Below are 23,908 nucleotides of genomic sequence, written 5' to 3'. Positions count from 1 at the left end.
CAGATTATTTCCTTGTTCTCCCTGATTGTGAGCTTTATAAATAGAACTGTATTTGTAAGGAATACATTATACTGTACTTGATATTGATCAAGTACTGTGTCAAATCTTGGCTTAGAGGTGAAGAAACCGGATAGTTCCCAGAGAAAAATAAGGATCATAATTAGAGGCTTGGAAAATGAGACCCAGAACAAAAAAATATATAGGTTAAGTTAAGGAAATCTGATAATTCTTGGAGACCTTTTATTTTTTAGTTTTTTCATCTTTGAAGAAGCTCAAGTATATCAGAAAATGTCAATCAATAATCAAATGATTATCAAAATTTTAAAGAGTGTGTAAGTTCACAGAGATTTTTTAACCCAATTCAAAGTAATGGGAGGACTCTCTACAGAGATCCTTTCAAATAAGAGCATATCCATCCCTCATTCTTTCCTATAATTTATTCATTTAGCAAACATTTATGTGAATGCTTACAACATGACAGGCAATGTTCTAGATACAGACAGAAATCTTTGTCCTCTTGGAACTTACATTCCAGAGGTATATAGTAAATAATAATAACAAAAAATATAATATACTAGAGGCCCAATGCACAAAATTCGTGCAAGGGGCTTGGCCCTCACAGTTCTGGCTTCATCCAGAAAGCCGTTTGGCTGTCCAGTCTAATTAGCATATTATGCTTTTATTATTATAGACAGGTAAATCATAGAGTATGTGAGGGGATTGGGAATGGGAAGATTGCAAATTTAAAAGAGGTGGTCAGGATAGGCATTTCCAAACTAAACTGATGCAGCTAAAAGGTAGAATTCTGACTGGGTTGAGGAGAAAGAATGTTGACCATACTATGCATTTACCTTGTGATATGCAGTTTACAACCCTGTGCCAGTCAGGGGGTACTGGTACAGTTTGGCAAAAAACGATGAATTCTGTTTTGGCCATATTAAGTTCAAAGTGCAAGAGGAAAGAATTAAATGGCCAACAGGTAGATGGAAATGCAGGTCTGGAGCTGGGGAGATACATTTGAGATAGAGACATCAATTTGGAATCACTGTAATATGTCTGAAAGCTGAAGCAGAAGGAATGAATAGGTGAGCTCGCCAAAGAAGAGCAGAGTGAAAAGAGCTCAAGGGGAGAACCTCACTATTGAATATCTACATTTTGTGGAATAAAGACAAAGATTAAATGCGAAAGGAGAGTGCATTTTATTTTGATGAGAGAGAGAAAGTGACAGAGGGAGATAGAGACAAGATGGGCCTGACTTTTTAGCATCCATATATTCCTCCCCTATCATTTATCCCTAATGTAAACTCGTTCTCTTCATTACAAAACACTCCAGCTGTGCTACCAATCTGCGAGGGAGTCGTTCTTAAAGACCTTTTGATGGTAAGGATAAGGGAACTAACTTTGCCCCGAGGGTGCCACGTGTCTTGGGCTCCAAATACCCTGGATGTTTTCCTTTGCATCCCACCCGCCTCCTCGCTTTCACACTCTTGCCTCCTCCCATAGTGCCAGTCCGCAAAAGGCCGAAGCATAGGGAAAGCCAACACACACACAAAGGACACAGCTTGAGGGAAAAGCAACAAACAAAACAAGCAAACAAACCGAAAATCCCCTGCCAGTGACAGAACCCAGCACGGAAAGCCTTTAAACACCGCCTCCAGGTCCCCGCCCCTCTGCCACACCCAGGCCTCTCTACTCTCCCTCAGCCGCCTCTCCATAGGCCCCGCCCCTTGCCCCTTGTCAGCGCTCAGCTTCCTCTCAGCTTCCCCATTGGTCCACTTTTGCCTCTCCCTTTAAGCCCCCTTCCTCCCAGCCGCTCCTCCCCTCTCAGAGAAGCGGTGCTATGCTACACAGGCGATCTCACTCGCGGACCTCCTTCCCTTTCCCACCCCTACCCCCACCCGCCGCCCTCCTTTCTCCTCCTTCCTCGCATTTCTGTTTCCGTTTTCTGAAGGCTCTTTAGTTTTCCCACCTCTGTGAGACACTCGCGCCCAGCGGTCCAGTGACGTCATTTTTCTGCGCTGTGTAGACAACCACCTTTGGGAGAGGGAATTGCGTTGCCGCCCTTCGCTGCTTTCTTGGGCTGCTGCTCATCCAGAATAATGGCACTATCACTGTGGAAGGGGCTGGTGGGCATTGGCCTCTTTGCCCTAGCACACGCGGCCTTTTCTGCTGCTCAGCGTAAGTGCTTGCGGGACACAGACCGTTCCGGGGGGACTTCGAAGGGCGGTGTGTGGGCGCACCACAGAGGGAGTGTCAAATCGAATGTCCCAGGAAGGGTCATTAGAGACCTTAGAGTTTGGGGTAACTACAAGAAACGGTGCGGGGCTCCCCAGTGGTAGATTGAAGCAACGTTAGAAGTGGGTGTCTGGGAGAGGGCTCAGAGCTTGACAGGCGCACTGCATGGCATGCAAAGAGGGAGTCTGAGAATGCAGGACAAGTGATGTCAGATCCAGCGCTGGGCTGATCAGGCCAAGTGTCAGATTGAGGACCTTGGATGCTCATGGTCCTATGACAGCTAGGTGGACAGCATCTTGGGCACTCCTGGGCTGTTCAGGCAGTGACTGAGAAGTTAAGTGACAATTTGCCTCAGGTAGGGTCTAGTACAGGGGAAAGAGCACTGGACGGGGAGTCAGGAGGGCAGGTTCTTAAAAACCTGCTTTGCCGCTAAATCTGTGACCTTGGGTGAGACATGTCACAGAGAGTGACAGAAAGTTTAAATGAAAAAAAAGTTGAAGTACTTTATCGTACAGATAAAATGGTATCATCAAGAAGAAACTTGGAATCCAGCAGAGAATGCTGTGCAATCTTTAAACAGTTGATCTGTTTTGACGTCTTCCCTTCTAGACCAAGGGTCAGCAAACTCTGGCTTGTAGGCCAAATGCAGCCTCCCTCCTGTTTTCGTAGTGAGCTAATAATGTTTTTACATTTTTTATTTGTTGGGGTGGAAAAGCAAAAGAATATCATTTTACGATCCATGACAGTTATATAAAATCAAAGTTCCAATGTCCATTAATGAAGTTTTATTGGCACACAGCCATACCCATTCATCTAGGTATTGTCTGTCTGCTTTCTAAGGGCAGAGTTGAGTTTGTGGTAAAAACAGAATGGCCTGCAAATCCTAAAATATTTATTATCTGACCCTTTACAAGTGAAGTTGGCTGACCCCAGTCCTAGCCTATAGAGCCCATGAGTGAAGGGACAATGTTTATTTTGTGTTCTTTGCTGTAATTTCAGTGGCTAGCACAGTATGTACTCAATAAATCTGTTGAATGAAGTAAATGAGTTCAAACATGAACTTCATTTCTTTATTTGCTGGATTGCTTTCCTTATTTAGGAATAAAGTAGAAAATGAAATGTGAATTCCTTCAAAGCTCCATTTTTTTCAAGTTAAAACCTTTTGTTCTGTTTATTATATATAATTTAAATTATCCAATTATTTTAACCACTGATTACATACATGTATTGTGACATTGTCTGAAGGAAATGCAAATTATTTGTTAAATAAATTTTTATTTAAAAGTTTTAGATTTACAGCAAAGTTGCAAAGATACTACAGAGAGTGACTTTATATCCCTCACTTAGTTTCCACCATTGATAACATATTACCCGGTATATTGTCACAACTGAAAAACTGACATTGGTATATTACTATTAACTGAAGTCTAGCTTTTATTTGCATATCACTAGTTTTGACGTTAATGCCCTCTTTCTATTCTAGGAATCAATCCAGGGTATCACGTTACATTTGTCATGTTTCCCCAGTCTCCTCTGTTCTGTGCTCCAGCTTTAATGACAATAATAATAACTAACATTATTAAGAGCTTATCAAGTGCCAGGAACTGAACTAAGCATTTTACTTGTATTCTGTAATTCAGTCCTACCAAAAGCCCTTTGAGGTAGCTGTTATTGTTGCTATCATCTTTGAAAGATGAAGAAATTGAGACAGACACCTAGGAAACTTGCACAAAAGTACAGAGATAAGAAAGTACAATTTGGGCCAAGGATTTAAAGACAAGGAGTTTGACTAGAGCAGTGGTCGGCAAACTGCGGCTCGCGAGCCGCGGTTTGCTGCTCTGTTGACTAATGAGTTTGCCGAACACTGGGATAGGGGCTTAATCACAAGGAACAACAACAGCCTGTAATTATTGGAATTGAGAGTCTAGGTCAGCGGTCGGCAAACTCATTAGTCAATAGAGCGGCAAACCGCGGCTCGCAAGCTGCATGTGGCTCGCGAGCCGCAGTTTGCCGACCACTGGACTAGAGCATATGTGCTACACTACTTTATGAAATTCAGTCTCTGGGAATTGGTTGAAATTGCATCGTGCTTAGGTGCTAGAGCAGGGGTAGGGGACCTTTTTTCTGCCAAGGACCATTTGGATATTTATAACATCATTCGAGGGCCATACGAAATTATCAACTTAACAATTAGCCTGCTATATTTGGTTAAACATTAATTAGCTCACCCCCAATGCCTTGGCACGGACAGACCAAATTAGTTTGAGGGCCTTTTATGGGCCACGGGCCAGACGTTCCCCACCCCTGTGCTAGAGGTGCAGTAAGTGATGCCCTTGAGGGAGTTCAGTGGCAAATGGAGAAACAAATGGATCAAGAAATAATCACAATAAAGTGATATAAATGCCATGCTAAAAGTATGTAAAAGTACTTGGAGTTGGGGCAATTCTAGAGCCTTGTTGGCTCAAGTGTGGTCAATAAACCAGCATGATTTTAATCACTTGGGAGCTAGTTATAAATGCCTGTTCCAGATCTACTGAAACCAAATCTGCATTTCAGTCAGATCTCCTGGTGATTTGCATGCACATTCCTTTGAGAAGCAGTGCCCTATTTAGAAGAGGGGAGGATTCTGTGCTGCAGCATTTTCTTTCTCTCTTTTTTTTTTTGTTTCTAATGTTCCTGTGTAGTTTTTTTTAAATAAATCTTTATTGTTCAGATTATTACAATTGTTTCTCCTTTTTCCCCCCATAGCTCCCCTCCAGCTGGTTCCCACCCCACCCTCTGCCCTTACCTCCCCCGCACTGTCCTCATCCATAGGTGTACAATTTTTGTCCAGTCTCTTCCTGCACCCCCATCCCCCTTTCCCCCTGAGAATTATCAGTCCACTCCCTTTCTATGCCCCTGATTCTATTATATTCACCAGTTTATTCTGTTCCTCAGATTTTTAATTCACTTGATTTTTAGATTCACTTGTTGATAGATATGTATTTGTTGTTCATAATTTTTATCTTTACTTTTTTCTTCTTCCTCTTCTTTAAGAATACCTTTCAGCATTTCATATAATACTGGTTTGGTGGTGATGAACTCCTTTAGATTTTTCTTGTCTGTGAAACTCTTTATCTACCCTTCAATTCTGAATGATAGCTTTGCTGGGTAGAGTAATCTTGGTTGTAGGTTCTTGCTATTCATCACATTGAAAATTTCTTGCCACTCCCGTCTGGCCTGCATAGTTTCTGTTGAGAAGTCAGTTGACAGTCGTATGGGTGCTCCCTTGTAGGTAACTAACTGTTTTTCTCTTGCTGCTTTTAATATTCTCTCTTTGTCTTTTGCTCTTGGCATTTTAATTATGATGTGTCTTGGTGTGGTCCTCTTTGGATTCCTTTTGTTTGGAGTTCTGTGGGCTTCCTGGACTTGTAAGTTTATTTCTTTCACCAGGTGGGGGAAGTTTTTGGTCATTATTTCTTCAAATAGGTTTTCAGTATCTTGCTCTCTCTCTTCTTCTGGCACCCCCATAATTCTGATGTTGGTACGCTTGAAGTTGTCCCAGAGGCTTCTTACACTGTCTTCAACTTTTTGGATTCTTTTTTCTTTTTACTTTTCCGGTTGAGTGTTTTTTGCTTCTTTGTATTTCAAATCTTTGACTTGATTCTTGCGTTCCTCTAGTCTGCTGTTGGGTCTCTGTATAACATTTTTTATTTCAGTCAGTGTATGTTTAATTTCTAGTTGGTCCTTTTTCATATCTTCGAGGGTCTTGCTAAATTTATCAGCCTTTTCTAGGATATTCTTGAAAAACCTTATAACCGTGGTTTTGAACTCTATATCCAGTCGTTTGTTTTCCTCCATTTCTTTTGTTTGTGATCTGTTTCTTTGTCTCCGCATTTTCGTTGCTTCCCTGAGTTGGTAGGGTAGATTTGTGTGCTAGGTTTCCTATATGGCCCAGTGGGTCAGCCTCCCCAGTTAACCTGAGGTGGACACTCTTGGTGCACCCCTTTGTGGGCTGTGTGTACAGCCTTGTTGTAGTTAAGTCTTAATTGTTGTTGGTATCACTGGGAGGAATTGACCTCCAGGCCAGTTGGCTGTGAGGATTAGCTGTGTCTATGCTGGGAGAAGTTCAGTGCTGGAGACAGCCTTATAGGATCAGACTTGCAAAATTGCAAAAGCCTCTGTGCTCAGCTTGGATGGGGCGGAGTCTCAGGGCGGAGCAGTCAGTCTTGGCTTCCCATTAGCCCTGCCCTTGCGCACACGCCTCCAGACCTCTGCCTTCCACGGCTCCCCTGAGTTTCCGCCTGACAGTCTAAATTCCCCCCGTAAGAGCATGGGTCCCCAGGGGCTCGCCCGGAACTGGGGTTCAGTGCAGTCAGGGACTTCCAACTCCCTTCCGCTAGGGAAAGCCTGCGGCAACCTCCGCGTTCAGTCTTCTCTGCGAGCACTCACGAGCGCGCACCTCCAGACCCCTGCGCGCCGCGGCTCCCCCAAGTTTCCAAGTCTCCATGTGCCTTTCTCTCTACCTGACAGTCCAGACTCCCCTTGTATGAGCCTGGGTCCACGGGGTTTCACCCGGAACTGGGGTTCAGTGCAGTCGGAACTGGGATTCAGTGCAGTCGGGGGCTTCCTTCCCCCTCCCGCCAGAGAAAGTCAGCCAGGCACTCAGCCGCCCTTCCTGTCTGCGCGCGTGTCTCCGTACCTCAGCCCTTTGCCACTCCTCTGATTCTCTGTGAGCTTTTCTCTTTCCTTCTAGTTGTAGAATTTCCACTCAGCCAGCCTTCCTGTGGTTCTGGATGGTGTCCGTTCTGTCTTTTAGTTGTAGTTTTGAAATTGTTGTGTGAGGCAGCAGTTTAGGTGCTTACCTAAGCCGCCATCTTGGTTTTCTCTGTGCTGCAGCATTTTCTACCATGGGCTTCAGCTGTAAAATTTTAAGGTCCTAGAGCAAGATCATTGAAGTCCAGCCCCTTAGTTTTACAGATGTGGAAGTGCCTGGTTAAAGGTAGTATTAGAGAGTCAGATTAGATTTCAAGCAATGAAAAAGCTAGCTGGGATCTGAACAGACAGTAGGAAGTTAGGCAAAACCTACTTTTGGTATTGGTTTGATTTTTCTTTTACATTTGTCCTTATGATAAACTCTGTAAGAAAGAACTCTGGAAATATCTCTAAACAAATTCTCTTTTAAGAGCCAATCATGTTTACTCACAACTATTTGGCTTCTTTATTTTACAATACATTATTAAATAGGGATTGTGCAAGCTTCATATAGAATCAGCATTTTATATTTTTACTAGAGGCCCAGTGCACCGATTCATGCACTGGTGGGGTCCCTCAGCCTGGCCTGTGGAGATCAGTGGACCTCCATGCTGCCACAGCCCAGCCTTATCTGCCTGCTCATTGGGCTCCAGTCCACTGTCCACGTTAATCCTGCACAGCACGAAGTAGTGCAGGAAGTGGCAGGTGGCTGTGGAGCAGCCCGAGCCTGAGCTGGGTGCTGTGCTGCTCCCACTCATTCCAGTCCTTCTACACCTGCTGCAGGCTTGGGCCCAGTCAGTCCTGATCAGGAGAGGCTTGCGCCACCAGCCGCGAGCCCTGCATTTGGTGCCCGTCGATCAGCTGAGCAGCGCTCCTGCTGTGGGAGCACACTGACCACCAGGGGGAAGCTCCTGCTTTGAGCGTCTGCCCCCTGGTGGTCAGTGCGTATCATAGTGACACATTGACCAGTCCTTCGGTTGTTCAGTCATTTGGTCGCGTAGGCTTTTATATATATAGATAATAGAGGCAGAAATTTATGTCCTGGATTTTTTCCTATCCCACCACTGCCCCAGCATATTCTCTCAGGAAAAACATTTCCCTACCAATTAAATGTGATGGTGATATTATATCAGAGTGGAGATTTCTGTAAGCTTATTAGTTTTAAAATAATTGTGATTTCTTTGACCAGTTAGTGAAAGAAATGATTCGTTTCAGAGAATTCTAGTTTTCCTGTGGTAATGAAAGAAAAATTATGTGTTTCTTCCTCATACTTGCTTACTTTTCACTCTTTTTTTAAACTATGAAACTCTTAAATGTTTATTGTTGAAAGTATTACATATGTCTTTCCCCCCTTTGACCTCTTCTAAACCACCCCCACCCCAGGCCTTCAGCACTATTGTCTGTGTCTATGGGTTATGCATATATGCATACAAGTTCTATACCGTTCACTCTTACCTCATTTTTTAAGGGTACAAAGCAGGTTATGATGAGAATTCAATAGCTCAAGACCAGGCTGATTACCTTAGAAGACAGAGGTTTTTGAGGAATCCAGGATTAGCATAACTTTATGTAGCATATAAGTAAGCTGCTTCTTTGGTATATTGATTTGCTTGCATTTTAAGGAAGAAATATTAGCTAAAATTTTCTTAATGGTGTGCTTCTGGTTTTATAGATCGTTCTTATATGCGATTAACGGAAAAGGAAGATGAATCACTGCCAATAGATGTAAGTTGGTCATTTATATTCTATTAACATAGATTTAAAAAATTAACCATATACTTTATAGTAGTATTTTTACTGATTTTTATTATATTAAAAATTTTCAGACATGAAATTACATCTGTTCTCTATTTTTTACGCATTCTGTTTGGTTTCTAGAACTATATTTTAAATAGTCTTTATATAGAAGTTGCTCTTCCATAGTCAGAGATGCACTTAAAAAGTTGAATGTTTGACTTCATTTTTAAAATCTTCAGCCCAGAATATGTTTTCATTGATTTTAGAGAGAGAGAGGAAGGGGGAGAGAGAGAAAGAGAGAGAAAAAAGAAACATCAATCAGATGTGTCTGGTACCGCCCATCAGGGATTGAACCTGCAACCTAGATATGTGTCCTGACTGAGAATAGAACCTACAACCTTTTGGTGTACCAGACGACTTCTAACCAACTGAACCACTCCGCCAGGGCTTTAACTTCGTTGTGTTTTGTTTGTTTTTATTTTTTTTTAATTTTCTTGTTATATAAAGTTTAAGAACAAGCAAAACTAACAAAACATTGTTTAGGAACATATACATAGGAGGTAAAATTAAAGAAAAACAAGGAAGTGTTATTTTAAACTAAAATGATATGTGTGAACTTCAAAGACAATTTTTATCTTTATTGCATTTTAAATTACAAAATAGTAAGTTCGTTATAACAGAATCAAACAATAAGTGTAAAAAGTAAAACAAACAGACCCCATTAAAAAAAAACCTGACTCTATTGCTCAGAATTTCTTTTTATTTTTTATTTGTTATTTTTATTTTTTTCCCACTTTTGTCTTTTTTTTATTGTTTAAAGTATTACATATAGTAGTACATATATCTCCTTTTTTTCCCCATTGACCTTCCCCCAGCCTCCCCTACCCCCTGTCGCATGCCCTCATCCCCTCCCCCAGTGTCTTGTGTCCATTGGTGTGCTTCTATGCATGCATACAAGTCCTTTGGTTGATCTCTTCCACCCCCTCCCCAACACTCCCCAGCCTACCCGCTGTAATTTGACAGTCTGTTCAGTGCTTTACTGCCTCTGTATGTATCTTTTTGTTCATCAGGTTATAATGTTCTTTATTTTCCATAAATGAGTGAGATCATGTGGTATTTTTCATTCATTGCCTGGCTTATTTCACTTAACATAATGCTCTCCAGGTCCATCCATGCTGCTGCAAATGGTAAAACTTCCTTCTTTTTTATAGCAGCGTAGTATTTCATTGTGTAGATGTACCATAGTTTTCTAATCCACTCGTCTGCTGATGGGCATTTAGGCTGTTTCCAAATCTTAGCTATGGTGAATTGTGCTGCTATGAACATAGGGGTGCATATATCCTTTCTGATTGGTGTTTCTAGTTTCTTGGGATATATTCCTAGAAGTGGGATTACTGGGTCAAATGGCAGTTCCATTTTTCAGTTTTTTGAGGAAACTCCATACTGTTCTCCACAGTGGCTGCACCAGTCTGCATTCCCACCAGCAGTGCACGAGGGTTCCTTTTTCTCTGCATCCTCACCAACACTTGTCGTTTGTTGATGGTTGCCATTCTGACAGGTGTGAGATGGTACCGCATTGTTGTTTTGATTTGCATCTCTCGGATAATTAGTGACTTTGAGCATGTTTTCATATGTCTCTTGGCCTTCCTTCTGTCTTCTTTCGAAAAGTATCTATTTAGGTCCGTTGCCTATTTTTTTATTGGATCATTTATCTTCCTTTTATTTAGTTATATAAGTCCTCTGTAGATGTTGGAGATTAAACCTTTATCAGTGATAACATTTGCAAATATGTTCTCCCATGCAGTGGGCTTCCTTGTTGTTTTGTTGATGGTTTCTTTTGCTGTGCAAAAGCATTTTTATTTTGATGTAGTCCCATTTGTTTATTTTCTCTTTAGTTTCCATAGCCATAGGAGCGGTATCGGTGAAGAAATTGCTGCGGCATATATCTGAGATTTCTCTGCCTGTGGATTCCTCTAGTATTTTTATGGTTTCCCGTCTTATGTTTAAATCCTTTATCCATTTTGAGTTTATTTTTGTGTATGGTGTAAGTTGGTGATCTAGTTTCATTTTTTTGCATGTATCTGTCCATTTTCCCAACACAATTTATTGAAGAGACTGTCTTGACTCCATTGTATGTTTATGCCTCCGTTGTCAAATATTAATTGAGCATAGTGGTTTGGGTCGATTTCTGCGTTCTCTATTCTATTCCATTGGTCTATATATCTGTTCTTGTGCCAGTACCAGGCTGTTTTGAGAACAGTGGCTTTGTAATACAGCTTGAAATCTGGTATTGAGATCCCACCTACTTTGTTCTTCTTTCTCAGGATTTCTGTGGCTATTCGGGGTCTTTTTTTTTTAATTCCAGATGAATTTTGGAGAGTTCTTTCTAGGTCTGTGAAATATGCCATTGGTATTTTAATCTGGAGCGCATTGAATCTATAGATTGCTTTGGGTAGTATGGACATTTTAATGATGTTGATTCGACCAATCCATAAACATGTTATGTTGTTCCATCTGTTTACGTCTCCCTCTATCAATTTTTTCAGTGTCTTGTAGGTTTCCACGTATAAGTCTTTTACTTCCTTAGTTAAGTTTATTCCTAGGTATCTCAATTTCATTGGTGCGATGGTAAATGGGATTGCTTTTTTAGTCTCTCTTTCTGTAAGTTTACTGTTGGTGTATAGAAATGCCATTGATTTCTTGGCGTTAATTTTATATCCTGCTACATTCCGAATTCATTTATTAAGTCTAATAGTTTTTTGATGGAGTCTTTCGGGTTTTTTATGTACAATATCATGTCATCTGCAAATAAGAACAGCTTTACTTCTTCTTTTCCAATTTGGATGCCTTTTATTTCTTCTTCTTGCCTAATTGCAATGGCTAACACTTTCAGTACTATGTTGAACAGGAGTGGTGAGAGTGGCATCCCTGTCTTGTTCCTGTTCTTAGGGGAAATGGCTTTAGTTTTTGCCCATTGAGTATGATGTTGGCTGTGGGTTTATCATATATGGCTTTTATTATGTTGAGGTATGATCCTTCTATTCCCACCTTGCTGAGAGTTTTTATCAAGAAAGGGTGTTGGATTTTGTCAAATGCTTTTTCTGCATCAATTGATATGACTATGTGACTTTTATCTCTCAGTTTGTTTATGTGATGTATCACGTTTATTGATTTGTGGATATTGTACCATCCTTGCATCCCTGGGATAAATCCTACTTGGTCATGGTGTATGATCTTTCTGATGTACTGCTGGATCCTATTTGCTGGAATTTTGTTCATGAGGGATATTGGCCTGTAATTCTCTTTCATTGTGCTGTCTTCATCTGGTTTTGGTATTATGATGCTGGCTTCATAGAATGAGCTTGGAAGTGTTCCTTCCTCTTGAATTGTTTGGAATAGTCTGAGGAGGATAGGTTTTAGTTCTACCTTGAATGTTGGGTAAAACTCCCCTGTGAAGCCATCTGGCCCCGGGCTTCTGTTTGCTGGAAGCTTTTCGATGACTGCTTCAATTTCTTCCATAGTTACTGGCCTATTGAGGTGTTTAGATTCTTCCTGATTGAGTTTTGGGAGGTTGTATTTTTCTAAGAATATGTCCGTTTCCTCCAGGTTTTCCAGTTTGTTGGAATAGAGTTGTTCATAGTATTTTTTTAACAATCCTTTGTATTTTGGTGGAGTCTGTTGTTATTTCACCTCTTTCATTTCTGATTTTGTTTATTTGGGTCCTCTCCCTTTGCTTCTTGGTGAGCCTGGCTAGAGGTTCATCAACCTTGTTTATCCTTTCAAAGAACCTGCTCGTGGTTTTGTTGATCTTTTGTATTGTCTTTTTGGTCTCTATGTTTTTTATCTCCACTCTGATCTTTATTATTTCCTTCCTTCTGCTTACACTGGGCTTTTCTTGTTGCTCTCTTTCTAACTCTTTGAGTTGTAGGGTTAGGTAATTTATTACCATTGTTTCTTGTTTTTTTGTTGTAGGCTTGTATTCTATGAACTTCCCTTTCAAGACTGCTTTCGCTGTGTCCTATAGATTTTGGATTGTAGTGTTTTCATTGTCATTTGTTGCCATGATGTTTTTTATTTCTTCTTTGATCCCTCTGGTAACCCAGTCATTGTTTAATAGCATGCTATTTAGTCTCCATGTGTTTGATTTTTTTGGATTGTTTTTATTGTAGTTGATTTCCAGTTTTATTCCACTGTGATCTGAGAAGATGCTTGATAGGATTACTATCTTCTTGAATTTGAAGAGACTTTGCCTATGTCCCAACATATGGTCTGTCTTTGAAAATGACCCATGTACACTTGAGAAGAATGTATATTCTGTGGCTTTGGGGTGAAATATTCTGTAGATGTCGATTAATTCCATCTGGTCTAGTGAGTCATTTAGGATTGATGTTTCTTTGCTGATTTTTTGTTTAGAGGATTTGTCCAATGGTGATAGTGGGGTATTAAAGTCTCCTACTATGATTGTATTGTTGTCAATCTCTCCCTTGATATCCTCCAGGATTTTTTATTATGTATTTGGGTGCTCCTGTATTGGGTACGTATATTTTTACCAGAGTTATTTCTTCTTGTTGTATTGCTCCCCTTAGTATTATGAAGTGGCCTTCCTTATCTCTTTTTATGTCCTTCATTTTGAGATCTAATTTGTCAGCTATAAGTATTGCTACCCCAGCTTATTTTTCATTTCCATTCACCTGAAAAACCTTTTTCCATCCCTTCACCCTCTGTCTGTGTGCGTCTTTTTTTCTGAGGTGGGTTTCTTTTAGACAGCAGATATATGGGTCATGTTTTCTTATCCAATCCGTTACCCTATGTCTTTTGATTGGGGCATTTAATCCATTTACATATAAAGTTATTATTGATAGGTATTTGTCGCCATTTTTATTCTTTACCCCTGTGTTCCTTCTTTGCTTCCTATTTCTGTTTTTTTTTGTGTTTTTTTTTACGGCAGACCCTTTAACATTTCTTGCATTGCTGGTTTGGTGGTAATTAACTCCTTAGTCCTTTTTTGTCTGTCAAGATCCTGATTTCACCTTCAATTTTGATTGATAGCCCTGCTGGGTACAGTATTCTTGCATTCAGACCCTTCCTTTGCATGACTTTGTATATTTCATTCCATTCCCTTCTGGCCTGATGTGTTTCTGTTGAGAAATCAGTTCCTAGCCTGATGGGGATTCCTTTGTAGGTAACTCTCTGTTTCTCTCTGGCTGCTTTTAATATTCTTACTTTGTCATTGGTGTTTGCCAATTTAATTATAATGTTCCTTGGCATCGGTCTTTTGGGGTTCATTTTGCCTGGGACTCTGAGCTTCTTGGATTTGTGTGTTTTTTTTCTTCCCTATATCAGGAAAGTTTTCTGTCATTATTTCTTCAAACAGGTTTTCTATTCCTTGCTCAGTTTCCTCTCCTTCTGTATGCAGATGTTGTTTTGTTTCATGTTGTCCCAAAATTCCCTTAGGCTCTCCTCCTGCTTTTTCATTTTTTTTCCTAGAAGCTGTTTTAGTTTGGTATTTTTTACTACCCTCTCTTGTAGCTCACTGATGTGGTCCTCTGCTTCTTTTAGTCTACTCTTGATGCGTTCTATTGAGTTCTTTATAGTAGTGATGTCTTTTCTAATTTCTTCTTCTTCATTTCCTCTTGGTTCTTACACATATTGTCGAATTTGTCTTCCATTCTTTTCAGCCACCTTATGACCATTTCTCTGAATTTTTTCTCTGACAGGTTGCTTGCATGTATTTAATTTACTTCCTTTTCTGGTGATGCCTGCTTTTCTTTTATATGCAGGCTGTTTTTTTGTCTCCCCATGATATCTCTTCTCTGGGTGTCTGGTTATGTAGTTCTGTCTCTCCTTTCCATGGTGGAGTGTAGAGCTCCTCTGAATCCTTGTGCTTGCACCATTCGGGGACCGATGTTCTTGGGTTCGCAGCTGTTCGGTGGGTGCTGTAGTTGTAGATTTTCAGGCTTCCGATAACATCCACTTTCCCCTTCAAGATGGCGCGGTCTTCATGTCCGATCCGGTTGCTCTGGGAGGGAACTCAGCTGCAGTGGGGATTGCCTGGTCAGGGGAGCCCTGTCCAGCAGTCCCCCACCATCTCCTGGAGTATAGATGACCCTCAACTCACCAACAAACACTCTCCGTGGGACCATACACTCTCCCTTTGTTTTCTCACTTACACACTATCTTGCAGTCTGCCTTCTGGTCAGCAGCCATCTTCTTTCCCTCCATTGCTCAGCATTTCTACTTCTATTCTGAATAGTTTGTATGGTACAGTACAGTTTTCTTCCCATGCATAAACAACATTATCTTTATTTATGTCTGTATAGTTTCAGCTAATCAAAACAGAGAGGTTTTCTTTTAAAAAGTTATGCATGGGTATATATATATGTGTGTGTGTGTGTGTGTGTGTGTGTGGGTGTGTGTTTAGTTTTTGTTTGTTTTTTTAAAACATACTTTTATTGATATTTTTAGAGAGAGATAGGAAGGGAAAGGGAGAGACTTACGTAAGTGTCAATGAGAGAGAATATTGATTGGCTGCCCTGGCACACCCCCACCAAGGATTGAGCCAGAAACCCAGGCATGTGGGAATCAGCACCTCTTGTTGCATGGGTCTATGCTTAACCACCGACCCATACCACTAGGCTATTTATAGTTCTGTAATTAGATTTTTATTACTTAATTTATCTTGACATATTTTCATGACCATTTACAGATTTACCACATTCTTTTTAATAGTGCCTATGATTGCATTGCATGAAAGTTATTGTGGTACACTGGTGGTAGGAATGTAAACTGGTATAACATATGTCATTAGGTTTTAATTTAGATAGAGTAATAGGTTGTGGCTCATTTTGCCTTTAATTGTATGTGATTAAGTATATGGTAAATGTGGCTATTAACTTGTTCTCCCATCACTTTGGATTTGTGATAGATGAACACACATTCATTTATGTCTATTTAAAATAACTTTCTTCTGGCCCTGACCAGTTTGGCTCAGTGGATAGAGTATCATCCTGAAGTCTGCAGGGTCCCAGGTTTGATTCTAGTCAATGGCACATGCCTGGGTTTCAGGCTCGATCCCCAGTAGGGGCCATGCAGGAGGCAGCCGGTCAATTATTCTCTCTCATCATTGATGTTTCTATCTCTCTCCCTCTCCCTTCCTCTCTGAAATCAGTAAAAATATTTAATAAAATAACTTTCTTCTGTTTACAAATTAGAAATTTTAAAAAGTAAATGAAATCACAATCAAGAAAATAAAATATGCCTATAAATTCATGTCAGTTAATGTCAAGCATGCAACTTTTTGCTTGCACAACTTGTTTGGAAAGCAGTTTAATGCTACCTAATACAGTTGAATATGTGTACACGCTACACCAGTGATTCTAGTCCCATGCACCAGGAGATACACACAAGGATATCCATATTGACATTGTAAAAGTAACACACAGGAAACAGCCCACATAACCATCAAAAGTAAAATGGATAAATTGTGCTATCCTATCTAATAAAAGAATAATATGCAAATTGACCGTACCTCCGCTACACCACAAGCCACACCCACCAGCCAATAAGGCGCGAGTATGCAAATTAACCCAACCAAGTTGGCTGCGGCCTCAGAGCAGAGCGAGCAGGTGGCTTGTATTTCCCTGGCAATGGAGGAAGCCCAGCTTCCGCAGCCCTGGCCTCCGCTCAAGGCTACAAAGTTTCAACTATAGAAGATAAATAAATCTCAACAAAAATGGCAGCAGCCACGGAGCTGGAGAGAGCAGGAGGCTTTAGTTGCCCCCGGCGATGGAGAAAGCCAAGCTCCCGCAGCCCTGGCCTCCACTCCAGGCTACAAAGTTTCAATTGTAGAAGATAAATAAATCCCAGATACCAGGGCCTCCACTTGGGTCACAGGGGGGCATGGTTGGCCTCCAAATCGCCACAGGCCCCTCTCCCAGGCCGCCCCATGCCCCAAGGGAGCCCCTACCCTGATCCGGGACACCCTTCAGGGCAAACCAGCTGGCCCCCACCCATGCACCAGGCCTCTATCCTATATAATAAAAGACTAATATGCAAATTGACCATCACTCCAACACACAAGATGGCTTCCCCCATGTGGACACAAGAGTGCTGCCACAAGATGTCCAGCAGGGAAGGGCAGTTGGGAGGGACCAGTTTTGCAAGGGAGGGCTATTGTGGGTGATCACGCCAGCAGGGGAGGGCAGTTGGGAGGGACCAGGCCTTCAAGGGAGGGCAGTTGGGGGAGTTCAAGCCTGCAGGGGAGGGCAGTTAGGGGTGACCAGGCCGGCAGAGGGAAGTTGGGGGTGACCGGGCCTGCAGGGAAGGGCAGCAGGGTAGAGCAGTTGGGGGGTACCAGGCCTGCAGGGGAGGGCAATTAGGGGCAAACAGGCTGGCAGGGGAGCAGTTAGGCATCAATCAGGCTGGCAGGGGAGTGGTTAGGGGGTGATCAGGCTGGCAGGCAGAAGCAGTTAGGGGCAATCAGGCAGGCAGGCAGGCAGGCAGGCGAGTGGTTGGGAGCCAGCAGTCCTGGATTGTGAGAGGGATGTCCGACTGCCCATTTAGGCCCTGTCCTATCAATAGGATCGGGCCTAAACGGGCAGTTGGACATCCCTCAAGGGATCCCAAATTGGAGAGGGTAAGGGTGGGGTGAGGGACACCCCCCAAGCATGAATTTCATGCACCGGGCCTCTAGTCTATATATGTAAAAGGCTAATATGCTAAGTGTCCAACCATCCAACTGGTTGCTATGACCCTAACTGACCACCAGGGGGCGGATGCTCAGTGCAGGAGTTGCTGTGACATGCACTGGCCATTTACAGAGAAACAGCACCGTGGACCTGGCGCCCACAGAGCAACACTCAGCTTCCCCCAAGTGCGACACAGGCTTTGCCACCACCCCAGAGCAAAAGCCCACCAAATTGCAGCTGACACTGCTGAGACCCCATGGCGCAAAATGCAGCCCACAGCCTAGCCCAGCCCAGAAATAGTGGTGGTGGGCACCACTGATGTCACATAGCAACGCCCAGCTTCCTCTCCCTAGTGACTAGCCTCCTTGGAGTTTCTTAAGCCCAGGAACACAACTTGCTTTATAGCCAGGTACAAACATTTTATACTTTAACTAAATGTCTGCGAAGCATTTTCCTGTGCCTCATCTCATTTGATCCTCACAGAAGTCCTGGAGTAGGTAGATAGGAGACTCGGTAGAGTCCTATTTTCTTTTCACTAGCTGGAAAACAGGGATTTAGAAAGTTTAAAAACTTGACCCCACTAAAAAGAAGTAAGAAATGGTGAACCTTGAAAATGACTTCAGGTTTTCTCACTGCTCAGAATATAGTCAAACACTGCTGCAGTTAAATATTTTACCTTTTGTTATGCCTGCATGATCTACAATAATAATATGCTTCATGTGATATTTACTGCTGTGTTGCTGAAAGTTACCTTAAAGGAGAAGTTGGGGTGCTTCACTGGCCTGGAAAAAGTTTAGCTAAATCAGAAAGCAGGTCTAATTAAGCAAGTTTATTCTATATATAAAAGGCTAAGTTGACTTGTGCATGCATGATACATATAAAGCTCTCGCTGGCGCCAATTGCACATGTGTGTTTTGATCTGTCATTGTTGATTGTGAATTTGGTTGACACTTCTATTATAGAGAAAGGGCAAATAGCGATATTAAAATATTTCTCCTAATTAATTTCCTTTCAGTGTGCACAAATCTGTGCACCAGGCCACTAGTTTTCATATAATGGAATACAAAACACAGTGAAAATGAATGGACAGCAAAAGGGATGAATCTCACCAAAAATTATTCAAAGTGTGGAAAAGTAAGCAATATATGTTTTAGAGGTACACACACAGCTGGTAAAATTATAAAGAAAAGCAAAAAAACAGATTAATACACAATTTGGGACAGTAGTTAACTTTGAGAGAGATGGTGAAGAATATTATTGCAGAGGGACACATGGGACTTGAAAGGTACTGGTAATATTCTGTTTCTTAAGCTGGGTGGAGGGTAAGAGTGTTCTTTTTATAAAAAATATATTTCTTTTATTGATTTTACAGAGGAAGGAAGAGGGAGATAAGAGTATTCTTTTTATACTCTACTAGAGGCCCGGCACACGACATTTGTGCACTGGGGTGGGGTCCCTCATCCAGGCTTGTGTGCTCTCGCTGTCTGGGACCCCTCGGGGGATGTCTGCCTGCTGGCTTAGGCCCACTACCCCAAGAGGTCCTTAGCACTGCCAAGGAGGTGGGAGAGGCTCCTGCCACTGCTGCTGCGCTTGCCAACTGTGAGCCTGGCTTCTGGTTGAGCAGTGCTCCCACTGTGGGAGTGCACTGACCACCAGGGTGCAGATCCTGCATTGAGCGTCTGCCCCCTAGTGGAGTGTGCTCATCATAGCAACCAGTTGTTCACATTCAGTTGATTTGCATATTAGCCTTTTATTATATAGGATGATATTTAACAATAATACATTAAAAATTCTTAGTTGCTTTTGGAAGTAAATAGTAGTTGATAACTGAGTTTTGAATGGCTCAGTACCTGTTTTTTAAAAATATATTTTTATCGATTTCAGAGAGGAAAGGAGAGGAAGAGAGATATAGAAACATCAATGATGAGAGAGACCCACCGATTGGCTGCCTCCTGCACGCCCCCTACTGGGGATCGAGCCTGCAACTCGGGTATGTGCCCTTGACCAGAATCTAACCCAGGACCCTTCAGTCCACAGGCCAACGCTGTATCCACTGAGTCAAGCTGGCTAGGGCTCAGTACCTGTTTTTGCTATTTGAGCAAAACCCACAAGTATTTTTTGTAGCCAATCCACGGAATTTATACATTTTATAGTGTTTAAGTCCAAATCTTTAAACTGAGAATTGACTCCTTGATAGGATCTGGGAGAAATACATGTTAGAGGCTAAAATTTTATGGAGATAAAATTGTAAATGTTTATAATAATACTTGTATTTATTTAGTAATCTTTATGCTCACAGATAGTTCTTCAGACACTTCTGGCCTTTGCGGTTACCTGTTATGGTATAGTTCATATTGCAGGGGAGTTTAAAGACATGGATGCCACTTCAGAACTAAAAAATAAGTAAGTTTTTCCCTTTTTGTAAGTGTTTAATTTCTTGAGTTTTGCTTCATTTACATAAATGTATGTGTTCTGGTACTTAAAAGTTGGTTTTAACATTTTGATTATACAATATGTCTGTATAATGAAATCAAGATATTGAGGCACTGTTTGATATGATAGGAAAATGGAAGTTGAATGATAGGCTATTGACATTAGAATAAGATGTTGTGTTTGCTTAAAATTACTTATTGGTTGTTTGGATAGATAGGTGGATGGAAATAGATATATAGGAAGATATTCCCTCAGAAATTTTTTTCCTTCCCTCCATCTCCTTCCTTCTCTTTGCTTTCCTCTCCTTCCTTCCTTTTTTCCTCTTTTTGTACTCTGACTCAGCTCTCTCTTTGGAACAATAAGGGATTTTCTGTTTCCTTTATTACATGAACCTAATCTGTGACATAAACTCTGTTCTCAGGCCCTTTTCTACTGCTGGATTAAAGTATATTTCTTATTCTGCTTTCTTTTTTTCTCCTGTACTTCTTCTAAGCTATTTTCGTGAACTTTGCTTGCTTTTCTTGTCAATATTTCTTTTTTAAAAAGACTTTTTATTGATTTTTAGAGCGAGATGAAGGGAGAGTAGAGAGAAACACTGATGTGAAAGTGAAACATTGATCAGCTGCCTCCTGAATGTCCTCACCTGCAACCTGGGCATGTGCCCTGAAGGGGAATTGAACTGGCAATCTTTTAGTGCATGGAATAATGCCCAACCAACTGAGCCACACTGGCCAGGGCAATATTTCTTTTATAAAATCATCCTTTAGCTTTGTTTATTTCTATCTCTGGACTTTACCTACTTTCTTTATTCTGGAAAATTTAACCTTTTATAATATTTTCTTAGGAGGATTCACAATAAACATTTATGTGTTAGAGGGAAATCAACCTCTTTTTACTTTACATTTTAAATAGTCACATCTCAGGCTTCCTGTTTTATGTGGGGATATACTTGGATTTTTAGGTGGGCTGACTTTGAGATTTGAGTTTTTATCAAAGGAAGAATTCTTTTTTTCCAGGAAACTTATATTTAGAAACAAACCAACACTAAAAGCCATACACTTGATTGTGAACTTTATTAGACCACATATCTCTCACTGGAGAAGAAAGGATACGCCACTGTAATCACCCACTACTGTTCTTACAAAGAGTCTACTAAGAATCACAGGCAAAGGGCCAGGAAAGAAAGAAGTAAAACAGAATGGCATTAAGTAGGTGGTAGCAAAATATGATTTTATTAGGTGGTAAATATATGAATTTGGACAACAGCAGGTACAGAAAAACCAAAGAAATTTAAGGAATTTTTTTGTGATCTTTGAACTATGTTTAGAAAACAGGTCTTTCAGATGATCATAGGGCTTGAATAGTGATGGCCAAATGAGGCTAATCAAAGGTACAATCTCTGTACTGGTTTTTTAAAAAGACTATTTGGCATGGGCTTATGTTAGATCTACAGAGGTGATTAAAGTTGAGTAACTACAGGCAGTCCTCAGGTTACGTCGGACTCAATGTACGTCGTTTCATGGTTATGTGGTCATCTCCCATTTATTTATAAAAAAAAGTTCTTTCATTTCGACATATATACATATGTGCTTTATGTTTTTTATTATTTATTTACCACAAGTAAAGGTCAGGAATTGTTATCTTTCTTTTAAATTTTTTGTACTGTTTCACTTCATTACTCCTGTGTATGTGCTCCATGTGAGTGACGTAGATGCTTATTATGTAGGTGGGTTCCGACTTACAGAGAAAATTGCGTTACATCGCGCCATAGGAACAGATCTCCGACGTAACCCAAGGACCTACTGTACTTGTGTTATTCATAGGTGTACTGGAAGGACTGGTTGAATTAAAAATTCTATGGCTATATATTGCTTTCCCAGGTTTCTTATTTTCCTTATACAAGAAAGAAATGAGATACAGTATGATTACCAGTTATGGTCTGGTTTCATGGATTTAAACATAGAATATAACCCACTGAAAATTCACCAGAAGCCTGCTTATTTTCAAATAGGCTTTTTATAAGGATATATCTAAAATTGATGCTTTCTTTTCTTTTAAGGGCATTTGACACATTAAGGAATCACCCATCATTTTATGTATTTAATCATCGTGGTAGAGTACTGTTCCAGCCTTCAGATACAACAAATTCTTCAAACCAAGATGCATTGTCCTCTGACACATCGTTGAAGTTACGAAAACTTGAATCCCTGCGTCGTTAAGATTTTTACAAATCATAACAACAGTACAGGACACAGAGTTAGAATATTGGAGTTTGGAGTATAAAACACTCCCCCCATCAGTATTTATATTGATCTTTTAGATCTAACTAAAACAAGTCTATGGCCCTTGTTTGTACACTGTAATCAAATTATTTTTTTGGAGAATTTCAAGATTTATTTATTTTTTTAATTGAATTTATTGGGGTGACATTGGTTAATAAAATTATATAAGTTTCAGGTGTACAATTTTATAATGTATCATCTGTATATTGTATTGTGTGTTCACCACCCCAAGTCAAGTCTCTTTCCATTACCATTTGTACCCCCTTTACCCTCTTCTATCTTCCCTCACCCCACTCACCCTCTGGTAATCACCATACTGTTGTCTGTGTCTATGAGTTGTTTTTGTTAAATCCTTTCACCTTTTTCACCTAGCCCTCCAACCCCCTTCCCCTCTGACAGCTGTCAATTTGTTCTTTGTATCTGTGAGTTTGTTTCTATTTTGTTTCTTAGTTTATTTTGTTCATTAAATTGCACATATAAGTGAAATAATATGGTACTCTGGCTTATTTTACTTAGCATAATACTCTCCATCTCCATCCATGCTGTCACAAAAGGCAAGATTTCCTTCTTTTTACTGTCAGCTAGTAATCCATTTGTAAATGAACCATAGCTTTTTATCCACTCATCTACTGATGGGCATTTGGGCTGTTTCCATATCTTGGCTACTAAAGGCCCGGTGCACAGATTTGTGCACTGGTGGGGGGGAGTGGCCTGTGGGAATCAGCCCACTGTGGGAGTGCCACTCATCCTGGTCAGCTGAGTGGCTGTGGACTCGCCCTCTGAGTGACTGCTGAATGAGAAAATTTGTCTGAGCTGATATTTCGGGGTAATGTCTTGGGTAAAGGCATGTTTTGTGACCTGGAGGGACCTGGTGGAGAGCTTGCACCCCAAAGCCACTCGGTGAATGTCCTTGATGTGTGATGCCAGGTCGGTGACACCATTGGGGATGTTCAGGACAGCCGTGCTCCAGGATCCTGAGCTATCAGGACAGCCTCCCTTGAGGGTCCACAGTCACATCCCTCTTGCCATCCACCTATGCTAGCTCCCCATGCTCTTTCTAGAACATACCTTAGAGGGCCTGCATCAACTGGTGGGGTCACGCCAAAGTCTGGGTTGTCTCAGGTATTTGATAGGTGCAGAGATTCGGCCTCACCCTGGGCCTGCTAGTGGCTGCTCCCACTGCGGGAGCAGCTGCTTATCCCAGTCAGCCGAGCAGCACTCCCACTGTGGGAGTGCACTGACCACCAGGGGGGCAGCTCCTGCATTGAGCATCTGCCCCTTGGTGGTCAGTACGCGTCATAGTGACTGGTCGACCAGTCATTCTGGTCATTCTGCAGTTTGGTCACTGGGCTTTTATATACTGTATATACATTGTAAATAGTGCTGTAATGAACATCAAGATATTGATGCAGTATAAATTATTTGTGAAAGGAGCCCTTGATCTTTCATAGCAAGAATTCTTTTTTTCATTTACAACAAATTGACATCTTTTGTAACAGTCACTGTTTTTTTTCCTTTTCTTTCTTTATTAATTTAATAAATCTTTATTGTTCAGATTATTACAATTGTTCCTCTTTTTCCCCCCATAGCTCCCCTCCACCTGGTTCCCACCCCACCCTCTGCCTTTACTCCCCCCACTGTCCTCATCCATAGGTGTACAATTTTTGTCCAGTCTCTTCCCGTAACCCCCACACCCCTTTCCCCCTGAGAATTGTCAGTCCACTCCCTTTTTATGCCCCTGATTCTATTATATTCACCATTTTATTCTGTTCATCAGATTTTTTTATTCACTTGATTTTT

At 41.2% G+C, this 23,908-nt stretch overlaps 1 protein-coding gene across 1 annotated transcript; it reads left to right on the top strand.

The window, feature by feature from the left end:
* Positions 1 to 1,826: 1,826 nt before the first annotated feature.
* On the top strand, positions 1,827 to 22,882 carry MMGT1 (membrane magnesium transporter 1). Its single transcript, XM_080652363.1, has 4 exons — positions 1,827 to 2,178; positions 8,642 to 8,694; positions 19,693 to 19,796; positions 21,886 to 22,882. The coding sequence occupies exons 1-4, from the start codon at positions 2,100 to 2,102 to the stop codon at positions 22,043 to 22,045; spliced, it is 396 nt and encodes a 131-aa protein (XP_080508489.1). The 5' UTR covers positions 1,827 to 2,099; the 3' UTR covers positions 22,046 to 22,882.
* Positions 22,883 to 23,908: the final 1,026 nt, after the last annotated feature.

Source organism: Plecotus auritus (assembly GCF_963455305.1).
Source record: "Plecotus auritus genome assembly, chromosome: X".
In the NCBI taxonomy this organism is placed as follows: domain Eukaryota; kingdom Metazoa; phylum Chordata; class Mammalia; order Chiroptera; family Vespertilionidae; genus Plecotus; species Plecotus auritus.
This window is presented reverse-complemented; position numbering and strand designations above follow the sequence as displayed.